We start from the raw sequence: 25,966 nt of genomic DNA on the forward strand, positions 1-25,966 counted from the left end.
GATTAACTTAGAGTAGTATTGACCTGGGAAGTTGTCACAAGCTGTATTTTAATGAAAATAATAAATATATATAGGAAAAAGATGTTATAGGCTACAGGATCAAAATAAAATTAAATCTGGCAGGCAGCACAGAGCTAATTACACACACACATGCATAAATATACACAGGAGTACAACAGAACTAGTGAAATTCGAGTAAGATTAGCAAGTTTTATCAAGATCAATTTCTGGTTATATTATTATATTATAATATTAACCCTGGGGAAAACTAAAGCACATTGAGATCCTTGTTTATTATTTCTTATAACTATATGTGATTATACAATTTTCTCAAAATAATAAATTATTAAAAAGAGGTAGACATAAACAAGTTTATTGAGGAAATACTGGTTTTAAAAAAACAAAAGCAAAATCAGTATCAGACCAATTGACCCAGCTGGTCAATAAAGCCTTAAATGATTGGGTTGGGAGACTGTTAGATGGAATGCAATTAACATATACCCCTAAATCCTAAGCAAACAAAATAAACATTGGATAGTAAGTAATATTAGCATTCCTTAAAAAATAGAAGATGTAGAAAATCTTGTGGGAAAGATTCTTGAATGAAACTATATGTATTTAGGTACTCACATTAGGAATTATCAGAAGATAGTTTTAAACTAACATTTCACACTGTATTTCAAAGATTAAATGAAAGATGACTTTGACAGAAAAAAACTGATCTAAGTGTATCTATACAATTATGTATATATTATGTGTATGAGATTATGTTAGACATTTAATTGTTTGTAATATATAATTTATATTAGATATATATGATATTAAACAAAACGTGACAGCTCACAAGAAGCAGCACAAGTAAAATCTAGTGTTGTATCATTGGCAACTATTAGCCACTCCATGCATACTCATCAAAGCCTATAATGAAACATTCGTACTGTAAGTACAGAATACCTTCAGTTTAATGCAGAATTTCAAGAAGAGAAATTACAAAGTCCAAATATGATTATATGTTGAATAAAGGATTTCATTAGGGAAGAATGAACAGAAGTAAATACATTGAGAAGAGAGAGCTACATCAAAAATCCTGGGGGGAAAACAAAATTAAGTGCAAGAAACATCGAAGTAGGAATATGAAGAAAATATAGAAAATAAGGAATGGTAAGCAATGGAATGTATTTGGGCTTGGAGAAGGAAATGGCAACCCACTCCAGTGTTCTTGCCTGGAGAATCCCAGGGACGGGAAGCCTGGTGGGCTGCGGTCTATGGGGTCGCACAGAGTCGGACACGACTGAAGCGACGTAGCAGCAGCAGCAGTGCAGGAAAAAGCAGCATGACTGAGTTTTGAAGTTAAGTCTGCTGGAAAAGGAGTGGAAAATCATCAAACTAGGTAGAAGACTAATTATTTATTTTAAATTGGAAACAGAGTTGTGTGTAGACAAAAGAGGGTAAAAAAAATTTCTTGGAAGAACCAACTGTGTATTTTATGTTTAATTTTGTTTTTGAGAGTCTAGTAAGAACTAAGGATCTGGAATTACCGTGAGAGTTCAGTGTTAGAGTGTTCCAGAGGTTATGTGGTTCTCTGCATTGGGGATGAGTAGATGGGTCTGGTGTTTACAGACTGTGGGGAAGACGAGTGTCGGCAGAACCGGAGGAGAAAGAGGGAAGGTATGCCTGCTTAGCAAAGGCAAAAAATGGCCAATTATTAACATTCCTTAGCACATTCTGGGCAAAAAGATTGTATTCAATTAAAAAATAAGATCAATACTTATTTTTAAATGGAGTTAGATTTAAGACTTGAGACAAGGGAAAGTTGTGTGGTGTCTACCTGTAGTTATTTATGACTCTCAATACAAAATGCAAATATATTATAGGTAAAGTCTAACTAAACAAAATCTATTAGTAGCACATTAAACATTTTAAAACAGGAAACAGTCTTCAGTTCACAAATGGCTACCCAAAATATGATTCCATTTACATAAATACCTATTACTTATAAACATCATATAACAAAGTCCATCAGCACACTACCAGATATTAAACTTTAAAATGCTATGGTTCATAGTATGAGGGATCAAAAATATACAGGGATAATGGTAACCCATAGGAAGAACTATGCCATCAGAAAACTAAGAAAGAAGCTAAAAAAGAATAACAGTGTTCATATTCATAAAACAGTGAAAAATGACCAAGGTAATCATAAATTCAGATTCAGAGAGAGGTAGCTTACACCCAGGTAAAGCATTTTGTCAAATACACTTTTATTAGCTCAAAAGCAATAGCCAACATTTTAAATGATGCTGTAATTTACTTTTATTGGGAAAAATTGGGAGATTTTCCTTTTAAGGGCACTAGGCTGAATGAAGTCAGGATATGGAAGTTCAGCTGGCACTACTTGGCTGAACTGACAGACATTACTTCACTTCACTGGGTGCACTCTCTCATCAAAAAATGCACTCATGGAACTGGGTGGTGGCTCGGGTCCCTTCCAGTGTCTTGATAATTCTGATCATCTGTTGAACATTATAGATTATAAGTCAGTAAGAAGACTGACAAATCAAGCCTATCCTGAAAGCCAAGAGGAATGAAATAGCTGATGCAGTCAGCCCTTCCTTGTCACTTCTGTGTATTACTGAACATTTAATGTTTTGTTCTTCTCCATGTACCTGCTCTCTGCCCTTTCATGATCTAGAAGAGAAGCAATCACTAGTTCTTTGAAACTCTCATTTTAGGAATTAAACTGCTGTCAGTCTAAGAACTTTGAAAGAGTTAGCTCTGGACATTTAGAATTTTAATACAGTATCTGATTTCACTATTTATTCAAAAGCAACTGCCACAGACGATCATATATAATAATATAAAATGTCTCTGAAATATATTTCTGAATTTCCCCACATTAAACTGCAGGCCTAGAAGAGGTGAGTAAGCTGCATAGAATGAAACTAGCTAATCCCCCACAATTTACAACTTGGGGCGAGTTTTGCACTCTATTCCCTCAACCTAAGCAATAGTTATCAACAATTTATTAAATATAAGTAAATTCACAAACAAATAAATATTTGCTTTGAAAAAAGAACTTACCACCATTATAAAACTGTCCTTTTGTATTTAATGTGAGATATAATACAGTTTTAGGTTTTTTTTTCAAGTTTTTGCAGATTTGTTATTCATGAGGGTCTCCAAATGGAACCACTCAAAATAGCAATGTTCTTATTAATAATATTAACATATTGTTAATATTACATAATTACAATATTATGTAATTACAACATTACAATTATAATATTACATAATTACATAATGTTAATATTGTTAATATTACACATTAACAATATGTAAATTCTCTCAGCAATGAACTTTATAACTCAGCAGCAAAATGTTCTGTCCAACTTCCTAGTTAACAATGGCAACAGACACCTGACATTTCATTGTCATATTTAAAAAACCTTTTGGTTTAAGTTCTGTTCCCTCTTGACTAAACACCTCTTTGTACCTTCCTCTTGAAAACAAGTGGTCGATGGAGAAGTGTAGAAGACATTTGAGAAAGGTTAGGAGATATCCAATCAAAAAAGGCAATGGAATGGGAATCTTAGGAGTTATTAAGTGAAGGCAACTTGAGTTTCTCATAAAGATTGGTTTAAAACTCACTCTGCATTTCAGGAAAATGGCATGCGATGGATGTATAATTCTAAGGACAGTTGAGGATTATTTAAAATAATCTTTCAGGCCAGTAACATTTCCTACAGCATATTACTAGTAAAACACAAATAAACAGGCAACATAAGACAGAGATTGTTTTTTGATCGTGAATACCCACAAACAAATTGTACCTACATTGATAGAAGACAAAAACAACAATACTTACTGAGCCAGACATTGTTTTAAGTACTTTATGTTTATTGAGTCACTTTAACTTTTAGGAAACTACACTACAGAGAAGTTAAATCATAGTTAGCAAGAGACAGAGGCAAAACAACTCTTGACATTTCCCTTCGGTGGCCTGCATTCCTTTAGGTTGATATCTAAGGATTTTATCCACCGAGACCTGAGTGATCTGCTTCTCTATCTTCTGATTGTGGTGGTGGTTTAGTTGCTCACTTTTGTCCATCTTTTTGTGACCCCATTGACTGTAGCCTGCCAGGCTCCTCTGTCCATGCAATCTCCCAGGCAAGAATACTGGAATTGACTAGAAGGGAATTGCCATTCCCTTCTCCAGGAGCTCTTCCTGACCGGGGATCAAACTCATGTCTCCTGCAACTGGAGGCAGATTCTTTACAGACTGAGCCAACAGGGAAGCCCCCTCTTTTGAATACACCTGGCCAAAGGGACGCAACAGAAGGGGATTGGAAAGCATGAAAGGTAGGCTATTGCAAGACATTTGAATTGGGCTGCAAACTTCTACCTGAGGTCCCAACTTTGCTGGAAGGCTTCTGTTCTGCTGCTCTCACTGGATTCCAGTGTAAAAGCTCCCTCTCTTCGCCCTATCATGTTTAGAGGTGCTAATATTTTCCCATTGTGGGCAGACCCTGGGTAGTTCTCCATCCCGTTGCTTCTCAACACACTGCCCACCATCAGATAGTCAGCATCAAGCTCTCTTCAATCATCCCTATGAGTGTGCCACCAATTTTACTAAGAGAATGACAAAGAAATTAGATAAATCCTTTGTGATCTATCAACTACTGACTAAAACTGCAAAAAAAAAAAAAAAAAGGGCTGCTCCTTCTTATTTTCCCAAACATTTGGGTATCCAAGAAAAAAATGTGGTGCTCTTCTTCTAGGAACGAAGAATAGTTTGGGAAGAAAAGGCATGCAGGATTCCTTGAATTTTGAAGGTAGACATTCAAAAGATCATAATCTTGGAAATGCATGTGGCAGCAGCCCCTAAATTTAGGTGTCTAACAGCTGGTTTTCATGCCATTTTGGTATTTCTTAGCAATTTACATCTAGATGCTCTCTAGTTTAATACGGCCACACCCGTTTACACGACAAATAAGGAGAAAAAAAAAATCCAAAGTAAACATAGCATGTAGTTGGGGAGACTTTCTTTGTCAGGCAGAAAAATACCTGAAAATTCATTTTATTTTTGAAAAATATTAAAGAAGAGAGATATCACTTAATGTCAATCTACACAATTAGAAGTAAATCTCTCTTTGTATGGTTCTTAAAAGGTGAAAGCCATTCAATAAATTACTGGCATCCTAAAAAATCAAAGCTACTTTTCATCAATTTAGTTCCCACTAAGTTTTTGATGGCACAATTCTATTTTCCTGAACTGCGTGTTCTCACTACCACAATAAAATCAATCATTTGTAAAATTTACTTGGTATTCATTTATTTCTTTGATGAAAGTCACTGCCCATTTTACACTTTTTTTTTTTTTAACTAATAATATGCTTCAGTTTTCTTTGCTACTTTTTCAGGAGGCTAAGAATCCAAAAGTTTTCTATGCAGTCCAGAAAGTTGTAAGAAGCCGCCTCTACAGACACCGAATGTATTTCGCCAGTACCCTTGCAAATAACTATCATTTGCAAAAATAAGTTTTTATTTGGGTGTCATTTCTGGCAAAGCATTAAAGCTGTATTTTCAAAGAGCAAAATTCTCGGCCTTTAAAATTCTACTGGCATCCACCAACTGAAGCTGGACCCTCCGCTAGGTTTCCACACAGTCTGAGAGAGAGATGACTTCATCTTAATCATTTTCTTGCCCACAGTCATGTAAGATAACTGGGATTTTTTTTTTTCCTTGTAGCATTACGGAAATCTCTTGAAATGTATGCAGAATAAAGAGCCAGAAGAAGAGAAAGATAAAAGAAAAACGGCAGGGTGTTGGCAGATTTGATTTTATAACTATCATCGATTATCAGGTTCAGTCTTTAGGACTCTCCACATAGCTGTATATGCTCCACGTTTAATATTTTATTTTGTAACTGCAACATTTAACATCATATTATAGTCTTTAATGTGGATACTTTCGTTCAGATGATCTGTTCTGAAGAAATTAAATTTGAGATTCTATTAGTGTATATACATACATTTATATAAATAGATTATTTTAAAGTGTGCTTTAAGTGTAGCCGCCAAGTCCGAGTTCAGCATCTTCCCTGTCTTTTCTACGATTACCCTTTCTACTAAAATATAGTAGGGACTATAAACTATAAAAACTAAACACCTTATATTTACAATTTCAACCACTATAGTCTATCCAGCTTCAAGAAACATACCTAAAACATCTTAGAAAGAAGACGTACCAAAAAAAAACAAAAAACAACCACAACACTAGGATGTTTAAATACATTTGAAATATTCTAATTGAATTGATTCTAAGAAGAGCAATGATTTCTGAATTTAAGTCTTTAAACAAAACCCTAATGTTTTTCACTACCACGAGTTATTACCTACTAAACTTGTATCTGCTGTAAAAGTAAAAATTCCAAGGCTGTAAGAATTAAGTCGCCAAAAAATATAAATATTTTAGAATTAAAAAATTTTAAGGAAATGCTAACTTTGAAAAGTACCATAACTATGGTATTAGATATGTTGAAGTTCCAATTTGTTAATTTTTAAATCTATATAGGATAAGACAGCAACGTAATTATTTTTGAAAGAATTTTCTTCATATAAACCCCTTCCAAAAATGTATACACATTAATACCTATTTTACCTGATTTTTCTTATTCATAGGTGCATGGAAGAGATCAAAAAACATATCATACAATAATTTCAGAGCCCTACAAAATCAATATTCCAATACACAGTATCAGATTTTCAGACAGTAATGTATTACATTCAGAAACATTATATTGCTGTGGAAAATGTGACATTATAAAAAGTTTTTCACGAATAAGTGGATTTTAATTATATAATTCAAATTCCAAATATAGAGGAGTATTAATAATTGACTCATTTAATCCCAAATGAATGTATATTTTTCCCAAGTAATTTTTTGTTAATTTAATAAAAAAAAAATTTTAAAGATTTTAAAGAGAAACATTTACTCTGAAGTATGAAAACGTCTGAAACATCTGAACAAAAAGCGACATCTGAATTTTATACAGATTGATTAATAGATATATTATTTATTATTTGTATCCTAAAATACAATCTAACACGATTTCTTAAAGAGAAAACAAATTCCTTACCCTACTATAAGGTAAGTAGAAAATCATCAGAAAAAAGGGGCTCCAATTTAAATTAATTCTACCTCTACACAGGTAATGCAAATTGACGTCTGAGACCCAAAGTGACCTTTACTATTTTAAGTTTTACTTCATCAGAGCAATAAAACATTCTAAAAGGTTTTTTGCAATTGGATTTTGAACTTCACTGATGACTATGATTTAGAATTAGTATGGAGAATAAGGCAGTGTTGCAATTCATATTTCTTTATTATTGTGTCACTTCATCTCTACACGAGGGTTTCAGTTTGACACAACTATTCTGAGAAAAAAAATCATAAAAGTATCATAACAAAAATAGGAAGTGTTAGTGTTTAATTTTATTTACAACCTTTACAAAAAGCTTATTATTGATAAGTAAATCATATTAATGACTAAAACACATAAAAGAAGTCACAACAATAAAATGCGTTTTGCCGTTTGAATAAAAATACAATTTCTACTTTGTGCACTTTGGCCTTGGTTTGTGTTTTATACCATTTTTTCTAATTTAACCATTGGAATCAGTCACCAATGCAATAATCCAGGATATGTAATTTAGCTGGTTACTCAAGATTTAATCCTTCTTATTTTATGATTATAATCAAGGGGGCACATTCTACTCCTGATAGTCTTACTTCATACCTTTTCTAATATATTTTCCTCACAAAATTTTTATTATAAGAAACAATATGGCAAAATTACAAGAAAATGAGAAATAAATCATCCACAACTATTAACTCAACAAATATTAGTTAAGGAATTCCTGTGTGTATTTTATTTTGTAATATTTTTCACCCTTATCATTTATCACTCATAAATGTTTGTAATAATCATAGCAATTCTTGGGAAAAAAATGGTCTGAAATTTTAAGAATAAATTACTGAAGTGAACATGGTTTAAAACTACAATATATTATTGTATTACATAGTTTTTTTATTTGAAATGAAAATCTAAAAAGCCATCACATTTTCTGTGTGTTTCTGGCTGCCATTTTTAAACCAGTAAATTAATGAAATTGCCCAGCATAGATATATTTAAATGTAGTAAATGAATAAAACTGGCATCATTTCCAGGCCAAATACATAAATAGGTTTACATGTGGAGATTTTCTTTCTTAACAGAAGTCAGTTATTAATTCACCCATAGGTTATTTATTTTTTAAAAAAGTTAATTCTTTCACTAAATATAGCAATAGTTTGCCATATTTCTCTGAATCTAAGGTAAGGGGTTGTCCCTTTCGTTATTTTATTTTTGTTTAAAATTAAATAGATCTTACAATAAATAAGTTGTGATAAATTCCAATCCTGTGATGAAGGATCTATGTCTCGAAACACAGACAAACAAGGTAATGCTTAAAATAAATTTTTTGGTTTATTAGTGGCGATCAGCTTACAGTGTACCAACATAATGGTTTCCATTGAAGATTACTGTAAACAAAGATTAAAACTTAAAATGCTTGAGAGAGGGTTTTTAACTCAAATGAAAGTTTTAGCAGTGCCATGCATTATGTTTGATGCTGTTCCTTTTCAAATAACTATAAATAAAGGTATTTACAGAGAAATGGAAACTTTTTCAGTACTTATTTGCATTCTTCCTTCCATCATTGCTGACTTTCCACAATAAAGCACCTTAATTCTGAAGGAATTAATGCTCTTGACTTTTGAGTGTAATCATTTTGCAAACACTCATGTAGGTCAATGGTACTCAGAATTTTTTTTTATGTCAGGTCATTGCTTTAAATGTTCACATCTAAAATCAATCTACTATTCCAAGAAAATGACTGAAAATGGCTACTTTTTAAATGTCATAGATTTGAGGCACTTAATTTGTTCAATACAAATACTGGCCTATAACCACCCACATCCAATAGACTGCATTTTAAATTCTAAAGCAAATGCTGAAAGTCATGATCCAGTCACACAGAAAAGAATAATAATGTAACTTATTTTCTTTCAGAAAACATGATGAAATATCTAGAAAAAAGTACATTATAATACTAGAGGTAGGGCAAGTAAGATATTACTCTGTATTTAATTTCCAGTATATTATCCTAATACTTGCCTATCAATCTGCAGAGCCAGACAGACATAATTTGACAACAGATATTTTATGATCTTGTAGCTATAATAAAATATTTACAGTTTTATAAGAATCTAATATGATTCAAAGTCTTGTAAAATTGACACCCCAAATCACTCCTTTTTGATATAATTTTGATTTTTTATAAAATATGCACTTATATTCATTCAATAAATTTAAACAGAAGATACTCATACATTTATACTTTATATTACCTGCATTAAAACCTAAAATTAGATTAATTTATTTTGATCTACTAACTGAAAAGTAGGCAGTTTATACTTATTACTACGTTGCTTGGTGAACAATCAAAGGTAACTGAAGTGAAGTAATTCACAGTATTTATAGACTTTTTTTCAGAATCACCTGTTTTGTATAGATTGCTTTAAGTACAGTTGTAAAGTTTTGATTTCTAAGAGTTCCTCTGAAGGTGTGGCAGATGTTGGCTTTGATAATAATGCCAGAAAGCATAGCAGGTTCAAAATTGCAAATATGCTTAACATATATAAAAGATAGTGTGATTTTCTATTAAACGTTGTTGTTTTCAATTGTTGATAAAGTGCAGTGGAAGTCTAAAGTCCGTAAATATTTGCTTCTAGACCCTTAAGCTTCTTGAGTTTGTGTATGCGTGTGTTCATGTGTTTTTGAGAGGCAAAACGCATACAAATGCACACTGAAAAATGTTAACTATTACAGTTTCAGCATCATTATCATGGATGAAATTGGGGTTGTTTTTCAGTATTTTCCAGTGCTTAAAATTCCATTAGAATTTCACATAGTCAGTACACACATACACATATACATACAATCTGTGAGATGCAAGCACACAGAATTTTGGTTCTGATTTTGCCCTGGATTTATGTACTACATTCACTCTCAACTAGAAATACATACTAATTATACATTGTCTGACAAAATAAAAATGGCCTGTGTAATGCATGGTGTGAGTTTTGTCAAATATAATTTAAAAATTTGAAGAGTATCAACATTATGTTAATTCAGTTTTTTTGGAAACATTGAAACATTAAAACTGTACTCTAAGCAATTAGAGATATATGTGTTAATAATATGTCAGAATTACACTGACTTTCTACTTTGCTTTAATTTCTGCTAGATCAAGGTGCCCTTATAATAATATGAAATGAAATAGCTGTGAGCATAAATTATAAAAGACCAAATACAACATCATTCCAATAAAAAATGATACCTTGAATTTAAATTTACTTAAAGAATCTAACAAATATTATCTAAAATAGTAAATTTGGCTATTTAAACTTTATTTTCAAAGACTGTACATATATTCAACAAGAAATTTAAAATATATTTCCTTTTAGACAGTGAAGAGCTGTTTCAAAATATCCCATCAAAGAAAAAGTTCATTCTAACTTCCCAATGATTCTACCCTTGGTGATGATTAATTGTATTTCCCATTCAAGATGTAATCTATTAATATTTTATGTATCTGATGAAAACTTTTGTTTTTTCCAGGACTTTAATTATCAATTTCAGCATGAAAAAATAAACTTATTTTGTTATATGGTTATTTCCCACCAAAGGACGGTAGCAGTATTAATATAACCAATTTTCTTAAGAAAGTCATTATTAAAATAACTGAAGGGAGTCAGTTGTTAGATCTCACTTTCCTGATTTCTCCTTGATCAAAATAACATAGGCCTATATGAAAATTCAGTTTGTCCTAAGAAACTTAGGTGCGTTTGTTCAGTTGAAGAAGCATGAAACAATCCATCATATAGGTTTCTCACTGCAGAAAGTACAAGGAACAGTAAGAGCCTCTGGTAAATTGCAAAAGCGTCCCTGGCTAACCTGCGCTCAGAACTTATCCCAGAAAAGTTACAGTGATATCAAATGCTGAGTCTATAAAAGGATGACTGCATTCTAAAAATGACTTGTTTTCTAATGAAGATGGAAGCCTTCTTGCTATAATTAACTTTTTCCACTCTGTCTGAAAAGTGTCTCACTTAGGGTTAGTAAAAACCATTAAAAATGAATGATACTGCTGGAAACCTTTTTGGATAAAAACTATTTTGTGATGGGGCATTAGAAGTTCACCCTGACCTTGGAATGTAAATGTGAGACTCTAAGTTTGAGAGAGAAGAACCCATTCCGTAGTCACACTGAAGAATAACTGATACCATTGCTGCAAAAGAACATGAAATATGCGGCTCAATCACTGTCATTCATGTGAAATCTAAATTATTACAAAGGATAGACATTATCCAGTCTTTCAAAGCAGTATCTGGAATTATCTTCCAGGGCTCTTAAAACCAATGCCGCAAAGAAAGAAAATACGTAAATATTATATTAAATAAACGACAGCTTACAAAAAGATGGGACGCAGGTTGCGTCGTAGCTACTGAAGAAAGCTCATACCCTCCTTATAAAGCATCTTTTAACAATGTCCTTAGGACAGAGACAGGTAAGGGCTTTGACAGTTGACTGCAAAGCTTTATTTAGTTTCTCTGGATTGCTAAAGTTTAGTTGGCTGCCAGTGCCTTCAAGCATTCGCGTTTAGTTAAGATTCCCCTTTTGCTACGCGGTTCAAGATATCCTCGCGTAGATCAGCGCCTCCTACGCACACCCACTTGTAGCAGCGCTACCCGGGTTGCTGTTAAGTTTCCCAGTCCTTGTTTCGGATAATACTCAACTGGAGGAGGATTTTACTTTCCACTTTTGAAACTCAGATTTTCTTTTTGGTTAGCATTACATGAATACAACTACAATAAAGAATCGTCTTTCGTCAAGGGTCTGAGCGTATATTTAGTTCCCATTCTCTGACACATTCCTTAAAATCCTCTGAATTCCTAGACAATATCTTCTTCCCCAAGAAAGAGAAATTTTACCATTTGGAATAGGGTGCTATTTAAAGAACTCTGAAATCAGAATTTAAAAAAAAAAAAAAAAAAACTAAAACTTTTTCTCATGTGCTCTGCCAAGTTCCACTGCAAGTTCCAAATGTTGTGCAATAATTTGGAAATCCAGTTAACGATGGGAAAAATCGAGCCATTCAGAGTCGGGAAAAGTCAAGGAAAGGCACCCGCACGCACGCCCAGCGGACGCTGCATCCCAGGGCGCATTCCTCTCCCCATCGCTCAGATGGAAGGTCACGCTTCGCAATCGATTTCACACACTTGTCACTTGTCCTTTTTTTCTCAACCCTCTGGTAAACTAGTTTGAATCTTGGAGAGTTTAACGCAGTTGGCTGCAGTGCTGCCCTCGGAGAAACACGTGCCCCCAAATAAAAGGACCAAAGCAGCCTCGCCGACTTTGGCGGCGAGGAGCCAGAGAGGAAAAGACCTGTCCCATAACGCCCGCCGCCTCACTCTAGTGGGAGAATCTTCCCATCTCTCCGCCCCCTTTTGCCGAGGGTGCCCGACGCGCCCTTACCTGAGCTATCGCTTTTCCTCTTGCTGCCACTTCTCTTCTCCGCCTCCGCGGGTGACAGCGCCTGGCGGCCGTAGTCCCCTGGCGGGCACGCGGCCCCGGTCGGGGTGCTGGAGCCCAAGCTGGAAGAGTTGGAACACAGGACCGGCGGGCTGCTTCCCAGCTCCGGGGGCCCTCCCGAGTCCGGCTGGAGGCAGAGGCTGTGCCGAGCCGCGCTCGGCGGGGAGGACATCTGCGGGAGGTGCCAGTTGGTTTGCAGAGCTTGGTGCTGCTGCTGCTGGTGGTGGTGGTGGTGATGGTGGTGGTGGTGGTGGTGCCCCCTGTGATGCTGGCTGGCAAACATGCCCTCCTCGTTGGGGTATCCCGCGATTATGCAAGACGAGGAAGAAGTGGAGAGCTCGGGGTAGGACATGTGGTCAGATCTTCCATGGAGGGCGAGAGAGGATTGGGAGAACGGGTGCAAGCCTTGCGCGGTGGCGTGAGGGCTGCGCAGGCAGCCAAAGAGCGGGTGTTCCATAGCATGCAAGTCTCGGGTTCCAGGCAGAAGACTTCACGACGGTTCCAAACGCCACCACCCTCTGTCACTTTTCACTGGAAACCGTGTGACTTTTCCCCCTCCCAAAGCAATAGCCGCCCGCGTTTCTGCAGAGCTCGGATAATCCCGGTCCTGAGCCCTAGCGGCCAGTCTCCTTTACATATAAACACTCGGACCTGGAGAAGCTTCCCTCTGAGCTACTCAGATGTCAAGAGTAGGAGAGGTTGAAGCCAAAAGAAGGTGGTCCCAGAGAACTGCTTTCAGGGGGAAACGGCTCTGAGAGGTTATAAATAGAGTGTAATGTGAGCTGGGGGCTGGCTTAGGAGCCCAGTGCTGACCACATGCAAACTCCCTCCAAAACTCCCGCTCAGTCCGCGCAGTGCGCTCCCAGTTCCACTTCCTATCGGCTGCTGGACGCATGCAGCGCGTCCACGCCCGCCCGCCGCTGCCAACAGCCTGGACTGCAAGCGGCGCGCCGGGCGCCTAAACCCGAGCCCCGGCGGGCAGCGGCTACCTTTCCCGCTCCGCCGGCCGGGGCGCGCCGTGGCGCCCGCCAGCTCCAACCCCGCACCCAGAGTCCAACGTGCTCACTTCTCTCATGAAAGGTGTCCTGTCAGTGTCACTTGGGCATTGTCACCTGCAGGAAAGCTTAGGGTGTGCCTAACTGTGGAGAAGCACGAAAGGAGTTAGGATTAAGGAAAAGAATCAGAGCTAGTTTGGCGCGCACTCAGATTAAGGTTTTCCAAGTTCGCATCAACTCGTGTCATGGGCTCAGTGGCACTTCTAGCTTTTTATACAGCTGGTGTCTGTGGGTGGGTTGCTAGAGCGCTGAGACGCCAGATTCGAGGATACAGGAAAAGTTCCCCACCGGCAGGAAAGGGCCGTTCTCTGTGCCGCAAGGAACGAGACTTGGTAGGGTGGAAGAAAGCATGGGGCCGTGACAGTCGCAGATGTTCTGCTTTTGGCATCCTCACCTGCGGTCCCAGGTGGGGTGTCTCCCCCTGCTTTCCTCAAATGTCCTCCCCCACACCGCCCTCGATTTCCGGGTCCCACTCCATTTCCTTGCCACTTGTCCGCCCAGAAAAACTTTTCCTGAATCAGGAGTATTCTAAAGCGATTTCATCCTAGTTACAAGCGATGTGTATATTGCATGTACATTTCCAGTCCTCTCCCTCAGGAGCCAACCCCTTGTCACCTCTTTTCTTCCAGAAATCCATCTCTCTTCCGCTCAAAAAATCAATCAGTTAATTGCACCCCTTTCACTCCCACGCCGCCATGGTTCCATTTACCAAACAAATATTACACTTGGGTATCCCTTAAAGTTCGGATCTTCCTGGTTACAATTTTGCATCCTAGAAAATGACTTAGAAAACTTGCCACCGGTGAATTAATGCCAGCGACGGCTGGGCTTTGATACTGCCACATGCTTGAAGGGCGACACTGTCTGCTAGGGGCCAAGTCGTTTACACAAGGCACGCACGCTGGCCGCGCATAATGAGCTGCGGGAACAGTTGAGCCCTGCCTGGGACTTGTCGCATCAGGAGAATATCGGCGCTCACCTATCCCTCCCGGGACCCCAAATGTGCCACCAGGAGCGTCGCCGTCTTACTTTCATTGTCTCAGGTGTCCAGAGGACGGGGGTCAGGTCTTGGAAGTTGCTAATGGGATTATTGGGGACAGCAAACTGGGCCAGGCATCTGGTTTGAATTAGGAAAATGTATTGATTAATCTTTGAGAAATGTCACCAAGGTAGAACATTTTTCCCTAGCCCTGTCCCTCAGGCTTCAGCCTGACCATCTCCTTTTTCTTTTAAGTATCCTGGAGAATAGTGGCTTTGCAATATAACCTTTACATCCGTGTGAAAGTTCGAATTGTTTTCCAATGCTCAGAGGTGAGATGGGGTGGGAGTGATCAGGAATTCTGAGATTTGTTAGCGCTGCTTTCTTTAACGGAAATTGAGCCCTATTTTGAGGGAAATTAGTTTTGCAGACTTCGTTAAAAAAAAAAAAAAAGGTTAAAACTTTTGTTCACCAGCTGCTCAACTTTTCAGTCTGGGTTTGAGCTGGAACCTGCTGCAAGCGTTTGACGGTAAGGCTTTCTTTGCCGATATGTTTTGGGAATCTAATATTGTTTTAGACTTCGAAAGGGGGTGTTCTTCACGTTGCACGTTTCTAAGGGTTTTAAGCGCTCGCAGGATGGCGTCCAGGGCTTAGATCTTAAGAATGTTTCTTCCTGCCACTCCCCAAGTCCTTGGCTCTTTAAGGATAAAAAAGGAAGGGATGTATTCTTCTAATACCGTCGGAATATTTTTTGAATTTTCATTGTGTTTATGGTTTCAATATGTGCTCTGATATTAAAAGTTAAAGTACAAAGAGCAACACTAAACTTCCCAAACTCGGGTAGCTCCTCTATGGATTCTGGGTGAAAGCATTAAAGGCTTTATCTAAGAAAAATTTAGGCAAACACCTCCATAGACAGTCACTAGAAATATTTATATAATACTGTCTACTCAACGTATTGTGGAAAATGTCAGACAGGACTAATTAAAGAGACACTAAAAAAAAAAAAGATACACTTGATCTGCACACATCAATAAAAAACACCCATAAAGGTCCTTTTGGTTTGCATTACAGTGGTTTAGAGGGAGAAACACAATGAAGAAATGAATGGATTTGAATTTAACCAGTGTGTTTCAGGCAACCAGCAAACACACGTAAGTTTTCATCTCCAGGAGCTGCCACTTCTCCTTGAACCTGCCCTGTGACTGTGCTGGGTTTTTTTTCTCACTCACTGTGTCCGATGTTAACAACATGTCCAGAAATTTCTCCACAACCTGCCTCAGTCAGTCAGCTGAGTGTAGGACTAAAAGTCTGGTAAAGAAAAATTAGAAAAGGTTAGAAATGAGAGGAGTCTCTTTGAAAGGCACACAATTAAAAGAAACCTAGCAGAAAAGGTCTTTTTAAATGAAGACTCAAAACATCTATCAGTTAACATCAAGTCCTAATGTCTAATAGAAAGTATAAGGAAAATGTTATTTGGAAGAAAAAAGTGTGGTTCAAAGGAAAAAAAAAGTGAAAAAGGAGGTCTGGATGCATTCCAGAATCAAATATGACTGGTCTGTTTTATCTGAATTTCTAAATATATGTTAATTATTCCATAAAGCTTTTTTTTTTTTTTCAAAATTTTCATTCTTAGAACATTTGGAATAACAAAAATATTAACATTATTTAGGCCATAGAGAATTTTTTTAATGTAATAACATGAAAAATCCTCAGCATTTCCTATAATAGCTGTATCAGTGTCTACATCTATAAAAACCAACATTGAAAGATACTTTTTACCTCTAATGGCTACTTATAGGGAGAATGGTAAAAATCACCAAACTTAGTAGAGAATTTCAATAGCTTTCATTTAAAACTATGTACAGTATAGTATTTATCCTATATTTACAATATACTTGAATTTCTCTGAAAAACATTTAATATTTTATGCAAGATTTTGATATCAAGCATTCAACAAGAGGTTGAATATTTGAAAAATGTAAGCTGCTCATCTTTTGCAGGAAACATGATCAAAATTATTTTAGACATGTCCTATGCTCTTTAAATTTCATAAGTGTGTATGTCTATTCTTTCTTCTGCTAAATGAAATGGTATTCAATAATAAAGGCAGAGGTATTTTTAAATTAAGAATGAGGAGATAACTTAAGCAATCTGAAAAATTTATTTTTATACTTTAAGACTCACGATGATTCTTTTGAGTTGCCATTTTTGTATGTTTGTGACATGAAGTATGATGGGAATAAAAAAACTTAAAATCCTTAGCTACAGATAGTATAAAACTTTATTTTGAATTTTACCTTCTGGATAAAATCACCTTGGTAGCATATAGTCATGATATATGCATTTAAGTACGGAAAATTACATTGAAACCAGAATTTGTCTCTGAAAGTTTTGTTGAGAATATAAATATTATTTCTGTTCTATTTCTCCAAGAAATAAAGGATTGGTTCTTTTGAAATAAAGAATTTTTAAAATATATTAAAATATGCTAAGTACCCAATGGTAATTTATGTGATTTATGATGCACTCCAGTTTTAAAAAACTTAAGAACTGCCTTTCTCCAGGAATTATGCACTATAAAATTTAAGGAACAGTTTGGCTACTGCATGTTATTTAGTGATTCTATATATTTTACTGATTTTTAAAATAAGTTACTGTTCTTACACAACAGTAATTAGTTATTTCACAATAAAATCTGTTATATTTCTACATATACTAGGAGATATGAGTACCTGTTCATTACTCTGAGAGTATGATAACATTGAACATATTTTGTTTTTCTATTTTCTATCTCTTCCTACATTTAGATTTATGATTTCTTTTAGAATTTGGTGGTTTTCTTCAAGTACCACATAGTAAAATGTGCTGTAAAGTAGCATGGAATATAGATCGACTGATAATAGTAAATGTATAAGATTTGAGTAAAAATTCAAAATATATGCAATCTTCCCTAATGCCAGTTGCTTTCCATATACACTTCATGACATTCTAATTATCTTATTTGCAGGGGGGACAACGACTGCCTCTCAAGTTTCAAAAACTTCTTTTTGCCCACCTTAAATCAAATATTATTCAACAAAGTTACTTTAAAATGATGCCTATGAGGAATAATTACATTCACTTCCTACATTTTCATTTGCACTCAAGTTGTACGTTATTTTTATTGATAAAGTATGCATCTTAAATTTTTATAGTTGAAAACTGCCTCCTTTACATATCTAACTACGTGATGTAGAGGCACAGGAATGCAAGACAGTTCCATAATGAAATGCTATATATTACATTATATATTCTATACCATCAAGCTCATAAGCATTAAATCTCTATCCATCCACATTTTAAGGAAAATAAACCATTTATTTCTCCCATGTCATAAAAAGCAATGCTATAGTTTTAAGTTGACTGAATTTAGAACAAGTTCATAATCTTGGGGAACAAAAATTCAAACGAAACTAAACAGGCAAATTTTAGGTAAACCTTTAGTTTTCTGTTTCAGGTTTTCCGACTTGAAGAGTTTAACATGACTAATATAATTCTGGCGCCATGGTGGGTTATTCTTATGTGTTTTCGTCTTTCATGCATCAATTTGTAGCATGTTTTATTCTTAAAGTATTGCATTCGTTGTGAGCCTGGGTTTATGATTTGTATGACTAAAAAACTCTGTGTTTTAGTTGTGTTGGTATAGCTTCCCTAAAATATTTAGCTGCACACTCCAATTTTATATAATTCAGACTTGGCAGAGAAAGACTAGCTGCCTTTGATATCAACATATTTGTTTATATGAAAAAAGGGAAAATTCTTTGCTTACCAAACAGAATGGAAAGTGAAGGCCAAATACAAGATGTCTTACAACAAAATATTTTAAGGGTTTAATATTAGTACTTTGATTCAGTTTAGATTCATAAACGATTTTAAGAAACGACCTGAGTATTTTTATACAATGTACTGAACATATGAAAATGGATCAAGACAAGAATGAAAATGACTAAATGACGACTTATCTGCTAATTCCTCAGTTGACCTAAGAAATTAGAAGGATGATTGGACGACAAAGTCAAGGGAAAACCAGAGATGATATTTAGCAGGGGAAAAGAGGGAGAAATAAGATATGCTTAAATATACAAAAAATAATTCTATGCTTGTAATTCATAAGCCACATACACTTATAATAATGGTAAAAGGATCCCAGGTGCATGTTTTAGTTTAACTGGAATTTTAAAAATGAGTAATAAGAAAGGTTTATGTTTAAACAAATAGATGCCACTTCGATTTTTGACAAAAGTAATAATAAAATAATACCGCTTGAGAAAGAGTTTCAAGTAATTGCACAAGCATAATGTGAAATGTTGGTAGCAATGGAGTCAATGCCTAGAAATGTGCAAGCTACTGAATGTCTGAGGTTCTGAATGATTGGTGCCTTCTCAGCTTAAAAATCTGTAACCCGAAACTCATTGTAGTCCATCGTTTGCTAAATTCTATTTATTTTTAAAATGATATTTTTGTTAGTTGAGGTAATAGTATATTGGAAGGGAATAAGCTGGCTTTCAACAGCTTTTAGTGACTGAGGGGGGCGCAAAAAAAAGTAATGAGCTAACTGCATCCTAAAGCACTTCAAAGTACAAGGGAACCCAGTAGAATAAAGCACAAAGTACAACTCAGAGGAATATCATCTCTGAGCCCCAGGGCTAGGTTAGGACAATTCCTTCTACCATCAGCTAACAGTTGATTTACCAGCAAGGAGACTGGTAGTCAAAGTAAAGCTTTTTGCATACTGCATGTGTGTCTAAGTACCAGTTGAAAACTCTTCAACACAGAGCAGCTATACAAGATAATACTCCCTGCTTGGAATTCATTTTGCATGAACCTTGGCTTATAACCTCAGAATTGCAGGTATTGCTTTGGTCAAATTTCTAAAGGCTAATTCTTGAAGGCATGAGTAATAATGGACAGGAAAATAGTCATGATTGAAAAAGTCAAAACAATCTTGGAAAGCTTTCTGATAAAGTACAGTAAATCTTAACTATGGATCTTGAAAGTGGGCTGTGTGAGCAGTGGGAAACCTGAACAGTTCTTTTCTTTAATCTAGAGCACCTGTAGCAATCTGCAGCAGCATTTCTGCAATAACTTAAGAGGATTCCATGTGCAGGTTAGAGTAAGTGTCCATGAAGATACAGTCAATTTAAATAAATCTGACCCATTATCAAATACAGTAACACATCCACTTGCTGCAAACAACTTTATGAAGATTTCCCTGATATAGTAAATATAGAGAAATATAGCTCAACTCTGACTTTCTAAGATAACGGTTGCTTTTTTTTTTCTTTCAAACAGTTACCATCTGTGGGCCAGTAGTCCCTGTCAGTTGCTTATGAGATGCTTGGTTTCCTCCAAGTTTTGTTCTTAGTCACCTCCTGTATCCTGCATTATGCAGTTAATGATGTGTTTCGATCAGAGTAAAAAGCTGAGTTGCTTTGGATTATTAAGATCAGATTTTCTAAAGTACATGGCCTACCCATCATCCAATAGACCCTGCCAAGGCAGATGGCTCAGGCCCAAGTGGCATCACTTGGAATTATTCTTCCAGTTTTGAAGATAAGCACGTAACTATGAAACTCCACAAAAATCTCCACTGTTGCATGTGTGGTGACAAAGTTGAATGAGTATCTTTTAAAAATATATAAAGAAGCACATAGAAGCTTTTAAACATTACATGCTGTAAATCTGAGGTTGTTGAATTAGCTGTTGGTGTTCCTCTTTCTGTAATAATACTAAAGATTTGCCAATCCATGTAAATAGTTCGTTATGAAGATATTATTTGTCTTAAATTTTAGCAATCACTATCATGGGGCATTTGTGACCAAATAGAACCAAATCTAACCCTTCGACTGCAAGGAAATCAAACCAGTCAATCCTAAAGGAAATCAACTCGAATATTCATTGGAAGGACTGATGCTGAAGCTGAAGCTCCAATACTTTGACCACCTGATGTAAAGAGCCTACTCATAGGAAAAGACCCTGATGCTGAGAAAGATTGAAAGCAAAAGGAAAAGGGGATGGCAGAGGATGAGATGGCTAGATAACATCACCGATTCAGTGGACATGAATCTGAGCAAACTCTGGGAGATAGTGAAGGACAGGGAAGTCTGGCGTACTGCAGTCTATGGGGTCACAAAGAGCTGGACATGACTTAGCGACTAAACAACAACAACATAACCTAGTCGTGACTAAAACAAAAAAATGGGTTAGGTTGTTTGCACTGTAGTAGCAATTGCAGTGATCATAATTGCTAAATTTCAACTTCAGGTTAACAAGTCCCATATCAGTCTGTCTTTGAACAGATCATTGCCAATTCAGTTTCTCAAATCAGAAGCAGGAACCCATGCTTGACAAGCCCCTCCATTCTCACCTGTCTATATGCAATCAGTCATTAGAGTCGTCTGACTATACTTCTTTAATATTCATTAACTTCACCCTTCTTTCCATCACCAATGCTGTTACCTTATTGGGGGGCTTCACTGTTCTTGCTTGGATGACATGGAGCTCTCCGTTGCAATATACTTGCTAAGAGCATCACCACATCTCCAAAAGCCAGAAGGAGAATGGGTTTGAATCTTTAGTCTGTCATTTTCTGACTCTGTCAGTGCATTCATTTGTTAACTCAAAAGAATACTACAATGAATGAATTCAACGATGTTGTGAGTGTGCCTAATACAATGCCTAGGAGGAGAAGGGGACGACAGAGGATAAGATGGCTGGATGGCATCACCAACTCGATGGACGTGAGTATGAGTGAACTCCGGGAGTTGGTGATGGACACGGAGGCCTGGTGTGCTGCGATTCATGGGGTCACAGAGTCAGACACGACTGAGCGACTGAACTGAACTGAACATAAGCTTGATACACATGGAATAAATTTAAGCTAAATCTAGAGCTGCACTGTTAAATATAGCTTCCTGTGGTTATTGAGCATTTGAAATGTGTCTAGTCTAAATAAAGATGTGCTTCAAGATTAAAATGCACATCAGATTTCAAAGACTTCACGTGAAATGAATAAACTGTCATACTGATTACATGTTAAGATATTTGCTAGATATACTGGTCTAAATAAAGTATATTATTATAATCAATGTTCTTTTTCCTTTTTTAATGTAGCTACTAGAATATCTAAAATGACTAATGTGGCTTAAGTAAGATTTCTCTTGGACAGTGCTGATCTAGAGAATGTAATTTAACTTTTTTTTTTCTTTTATTCTCTCTCTCACCAATAGGTACCAAATTACATATATATATATATATATATATATATATACACACATGTATCTGTCAAAATGATGTAAGACCTAAAATCTCTCTGTAAGTTGATCCTCTTGACCCCATGATTAGGAGCTTCACAATGTGGTACCACACCTGGAAATCTCCAGAACAAGATCTCAAGGAAACACAGGAAATTCCTGGAGTGGCAAAACATCCTATTTGAAGATATTCAATTATTCCTCTGTGCATCAGGAGCATCGCCATGACTTAACTATTCATATGCTTGAAAGAGTTTGTTTAGCAAGAGCCTTTGCAGGAAAATAAAAAGAGCCAGGTATATTATTGATGATGGACTAGACAATGCCATCATGGTGAGTTAACCTCTACATCTTATTCCCTGGGCAAAAGTTTAGTTCTTATTCCTGCAAATTTTGATGCAAGATGGTGGGCTCCCCAGGCAGATACTAACCTCATGAATTAGACATCTCAACATGTTCCTCCAAAACAAAACTCCACAGCAGGGGAAGATGGAAGTGGAGGGTCACACACCTGGTCTTATATACTTGGATGCAAGGTGATACATGTCATTTTTACTTACAGCTTGTAGGCCAGAACAAAGCCTAACAGACCTGCAAGGGGCCTGGAAAAAATTCTGGAGCACATGGTGGACTGGTGAACAGTAAATGTGTCTGTCACATCAGGCTTTGGTAGACTTCAAATTTGTTCCTTACAGGCCTAATTCACACCACTAACTGTATATTCCTTGAGTCTTTCTGGAATCTTATGGTAATGTTTTTCAAGTACAGTGTCTGGCACAAGTACTCAATAAACATACTCAGCAGAACACTTAGATCTCTAAGTTTCACTGTATCTTTGGGCTTTAGGACCCCTGTAGTTGCTGCATCAAATCAGGAAAGTGTAACTGTTGCATCTCTAACGGCAAAGAAAATTAACTGATAAAAATGCTCAGCCCAGCTTCAATTGTGTTTTGGTTTTTATAGTTTTTGCTCTGTTTCTTTGTTCCAGAGCAGAAGTGCATACCTAACGGTCGTGGGAATTAGAACAGCAGTTGTGTCCACACACAACGAGAGAGTGGTTCAAATTCTTGGCGGAATTTGTCTTCAAGTGTCTGCACTTGTGCTGGGACACCCATCTCTACATGTGAATTAGAGTCATTCCCTGTCAGATACTATGTTTTATTTTCAATCAGTACTGTCCATTCTGTAATGGTTCATTGCATAGACTTGAAGATGACATTTTGGGCTGTGTCTTATATTTGTCACTTACTGGCACTTTGATTGTGGTCAGGTTAATTAACTTCTTGTGTCTAGGTTTTCTCATTTTTAAAGAAAGATGTTTATTTCTATAGTTTCATGTTGGCAAACTAGCAAGTCCATGTAAGTCTAGACTTAAACAATACTAAGTCTACTATATCAGTGAAAGATACTGTTATCATAGTGATAATTTTTATTATTGTCTATCCTCAAGATCTTATTCTGTCTGAAAAGAAGTCCCTATAAAGATCTTTAAAAGTATTCACTTATATATATGTATATATGTGTATATATATATATATATATATATTCATTCATTCCACTTCCCCCTCAATTAACACTCTAATATCTTGAAACATCTTGACCTAGGACAAGATTCAATGCATGTTTGTTGAATGAGTAAATGATATACTAACAAAAACAATGTAACTATTATCAACATTTTGTACACAAATGATCATACATTTAGTTTGCATGCATTTCACTTGACTTTTCACTTGCTTCAAAATATGATTTTAAAAAACCTCCTGGCATATAAAACCTAGATATTGGGGTGAGTGACAAAAAACTCTTGAGTATGGCCAAAAGAATTATTAAGTTCAAAGGAAGAAGCTATATAACATTGCTTAACTATAGTACTTTGGAATACACTTAGAGTAGTACTTGGCACATTTTATTTTAGGTTTTACTGCATCCAGACTTTGCTTTAAAGATAATTAATTTCTCTTTAATAGCACATTTTTAGTGAAATAATAACAATTGGACAAATCCTACCTTCAAATATGTTGAAATATGCAACCCCTTGAACTCCAAATAAATAGAGATTTTAACAGTGAAACAAAATCCTCCCCCAAACAAATAACATCATAGAATTTAAGATTTAACATTTATGCATGACTTATGCTTCATTTATGTATTAAGTGTATATAAAGTATACTAAAAATAAGCTAATTATTACACAGGTAATGATCAGGACTCTATATTATCTATTCCTGAATAATGTCAGATAGCTATATTAGATATACATGAACCTAATTTTTTTATATGACTACAATTTCTATTATTTTTTAATTGAATCTCTTCGTAGTTCCAGAAAGGTTTACTGGTGATTTACAGTCAAACTTGATATTAACAAAATAAATTAACACAAAGAAAGGAAAACTTCCTAGAGCAGTTGTTTCAGAACCCTAAATATCTGAAGGACCCTCTTTTTTTTAACAAAAGAAATTCATTATAGAACCAACTATCTGAAGTGAACAATGAGAAGCAGAGCAGTCATGATGGACTCAGATAAAGGGACTCTGGTAGCACATGCCTACGGTTCTGCCTTCTCCTCACCTACCTGCCACAGGTTTATGGGTAGCACCTACAAAGAATGAAAGGAGCTAGGCACACAATCTGAAAACCACTAATCTCTCTCATGTATACAATCCACCCGGTAAAATGACCTCTGAAGTGCCATGCCTGTGTTTTCCTGATCCACTGATGTATTCGATAGGCATACTCCTGGAGTGAATATTTGAGTCATATTATTTTCTTCTATTTTTGTCTTCAAGTGTCTAGTAACCAGCCCTTCACATTTTCTATTAAAAATATATATAGACTGTCAAACTATGCAACTGTAGAAATATTTTAGTGGAGAAGATTTTAATGTAATAACCCTGTACTTATCGAGAGTCAAAATTAAAAGAAAAAAGCTAGATGAGGGATATTTCCATAAGATCTGAACTGCTGCTAAGTCGCTGCAGTCGTGTCCGACTCTGTGCGACCCCATAGATGGCAGCCCACCAGGCTGCCCTGTCCCTGGGATTCTCCAGGCAAAAACACTGGAGTGGGTTTCCATTTTCTTCTCCAGTGCATGAAAGTGAAAAGTGAAAGTGAAGTCGCTCAGTCATGTCTGACTCTTAGTGACCCCATGGACTGCAGCCTACCAGGCTCCTCTGTCCTTGGGATTTTCCAGGCAAGAGTACTGGAGTGGGGTGCCATTGCCTTCTCTGAAGATCTGAACAGCTCAATGTTATTAAGCAGAATCCAAAAAGGATCTAATCTGTACAGAACTCAGTGCCAGAAAAACAGATTGCCAGACTGAAAAGGGGGCAAATAACACAAAATTTTAAATTATCAAAGAAAAAAGGCATGTGATTAAGAAATAGAAAATAGTGCAAGCTACTTGTAATCAAAATACAGGTTAAAGGATATGTTATTTTCCTCCTACCAAATTGACAAAGTTAAAGTCAAGTGGGCCTTAGAAAGCATCACTACAAACAAAGCTAGTGGAGGTGACGGAATTCCAGTTGAGCTATTTCAAATCCTGAAAGATGATGCTGTGAAAGTGTTGCACTCAATATGCCAGCAAATTTGGAAAACTCAGCAGTGGCCTCAGGACTGGAAAAGGTCCATTTTCATTCCAATCCCAAAGAAAGGCAATGCCAAAGAATGCTCAAACTACCACACAATTGCACTCATCTCACATGCTAGTAAAGTAATGCTCAAAATTCTCCAAGCCAGGCTTCAGCAATACATGAACCGTGAACTTCCAGATGTACAAGCTGGTTTTAGAAAATGCAGAAGAAGCAGAGATCAAATTGTCAACATCTGCTGGATCATGGAAAAAGCAAGAGAGTTTCAGAAAACCATCTATTTCTGCTTTACTGACTATGCCAAAGCCTTTGACTGTGTGGATCATGATAAACTGTGGAAAATT

General features: G+C 36.2%; 1 protein-coding gene and 1 long non-coding RNA gene across 2 annotated transcripts in view; one reads left to right on the forward strand and one right to left on the reverse strand.

Moving 5' to 3' along the window:
* MEOX2 (mesenchyme homeobox 2) overlaps window positions 1-13,453 on the reverse strand; it is a 75,101-nt gene extending 61,648 nt beyond the window's left edge. The window contains exon 1 of the mRNA XM_055589895.1: window positions 12,641-13,453. Coding sequence (XP_055445870.1) covers window positions 12,641-13,154 — 514 coding nt within the window. The 5' untranslated portion in view covers window positions 13,155-13,453. The remainder of the gene's footprint in view (window positions 1-12,640) is intronic.
* Window positions 13,454-15,232: 1,779 nt separating this feature from the next.
* On the forward strand, window positions 15,233-21,980 carry LOC129658973 (uncharacterized). Its single transcript, XR_008717648.1, has 3 exons — window positions 15,233-15,260; window positions 15,806-15,885; window positions 20,066-21,980. It is a non-coding gene; the product is annotated as an uncharacterized LOC129658973 (long non-coding RNA).
* The last annotated feature ends 3,986 nt before the right edge of the window (window positions 21,981-25,966 follow it).

This window comes from Bubalus kerabau, chromosome 8 (assembly GCF_029407905.1).
Source record: "Bubalus kerabau isolate K-KA32 ecotype Philippines breed swamp buffalo chromosome 8, PCC_UOA_SB_1v2, whole genome shotgun sequence".
In the NCBI taxonomy this organism is placed as follows: Eukaryota; Metazoa; Chordata; class Mammalia; order Artiodactyla; family Bovidae; genus Bubalus; species Bubalus kerabau.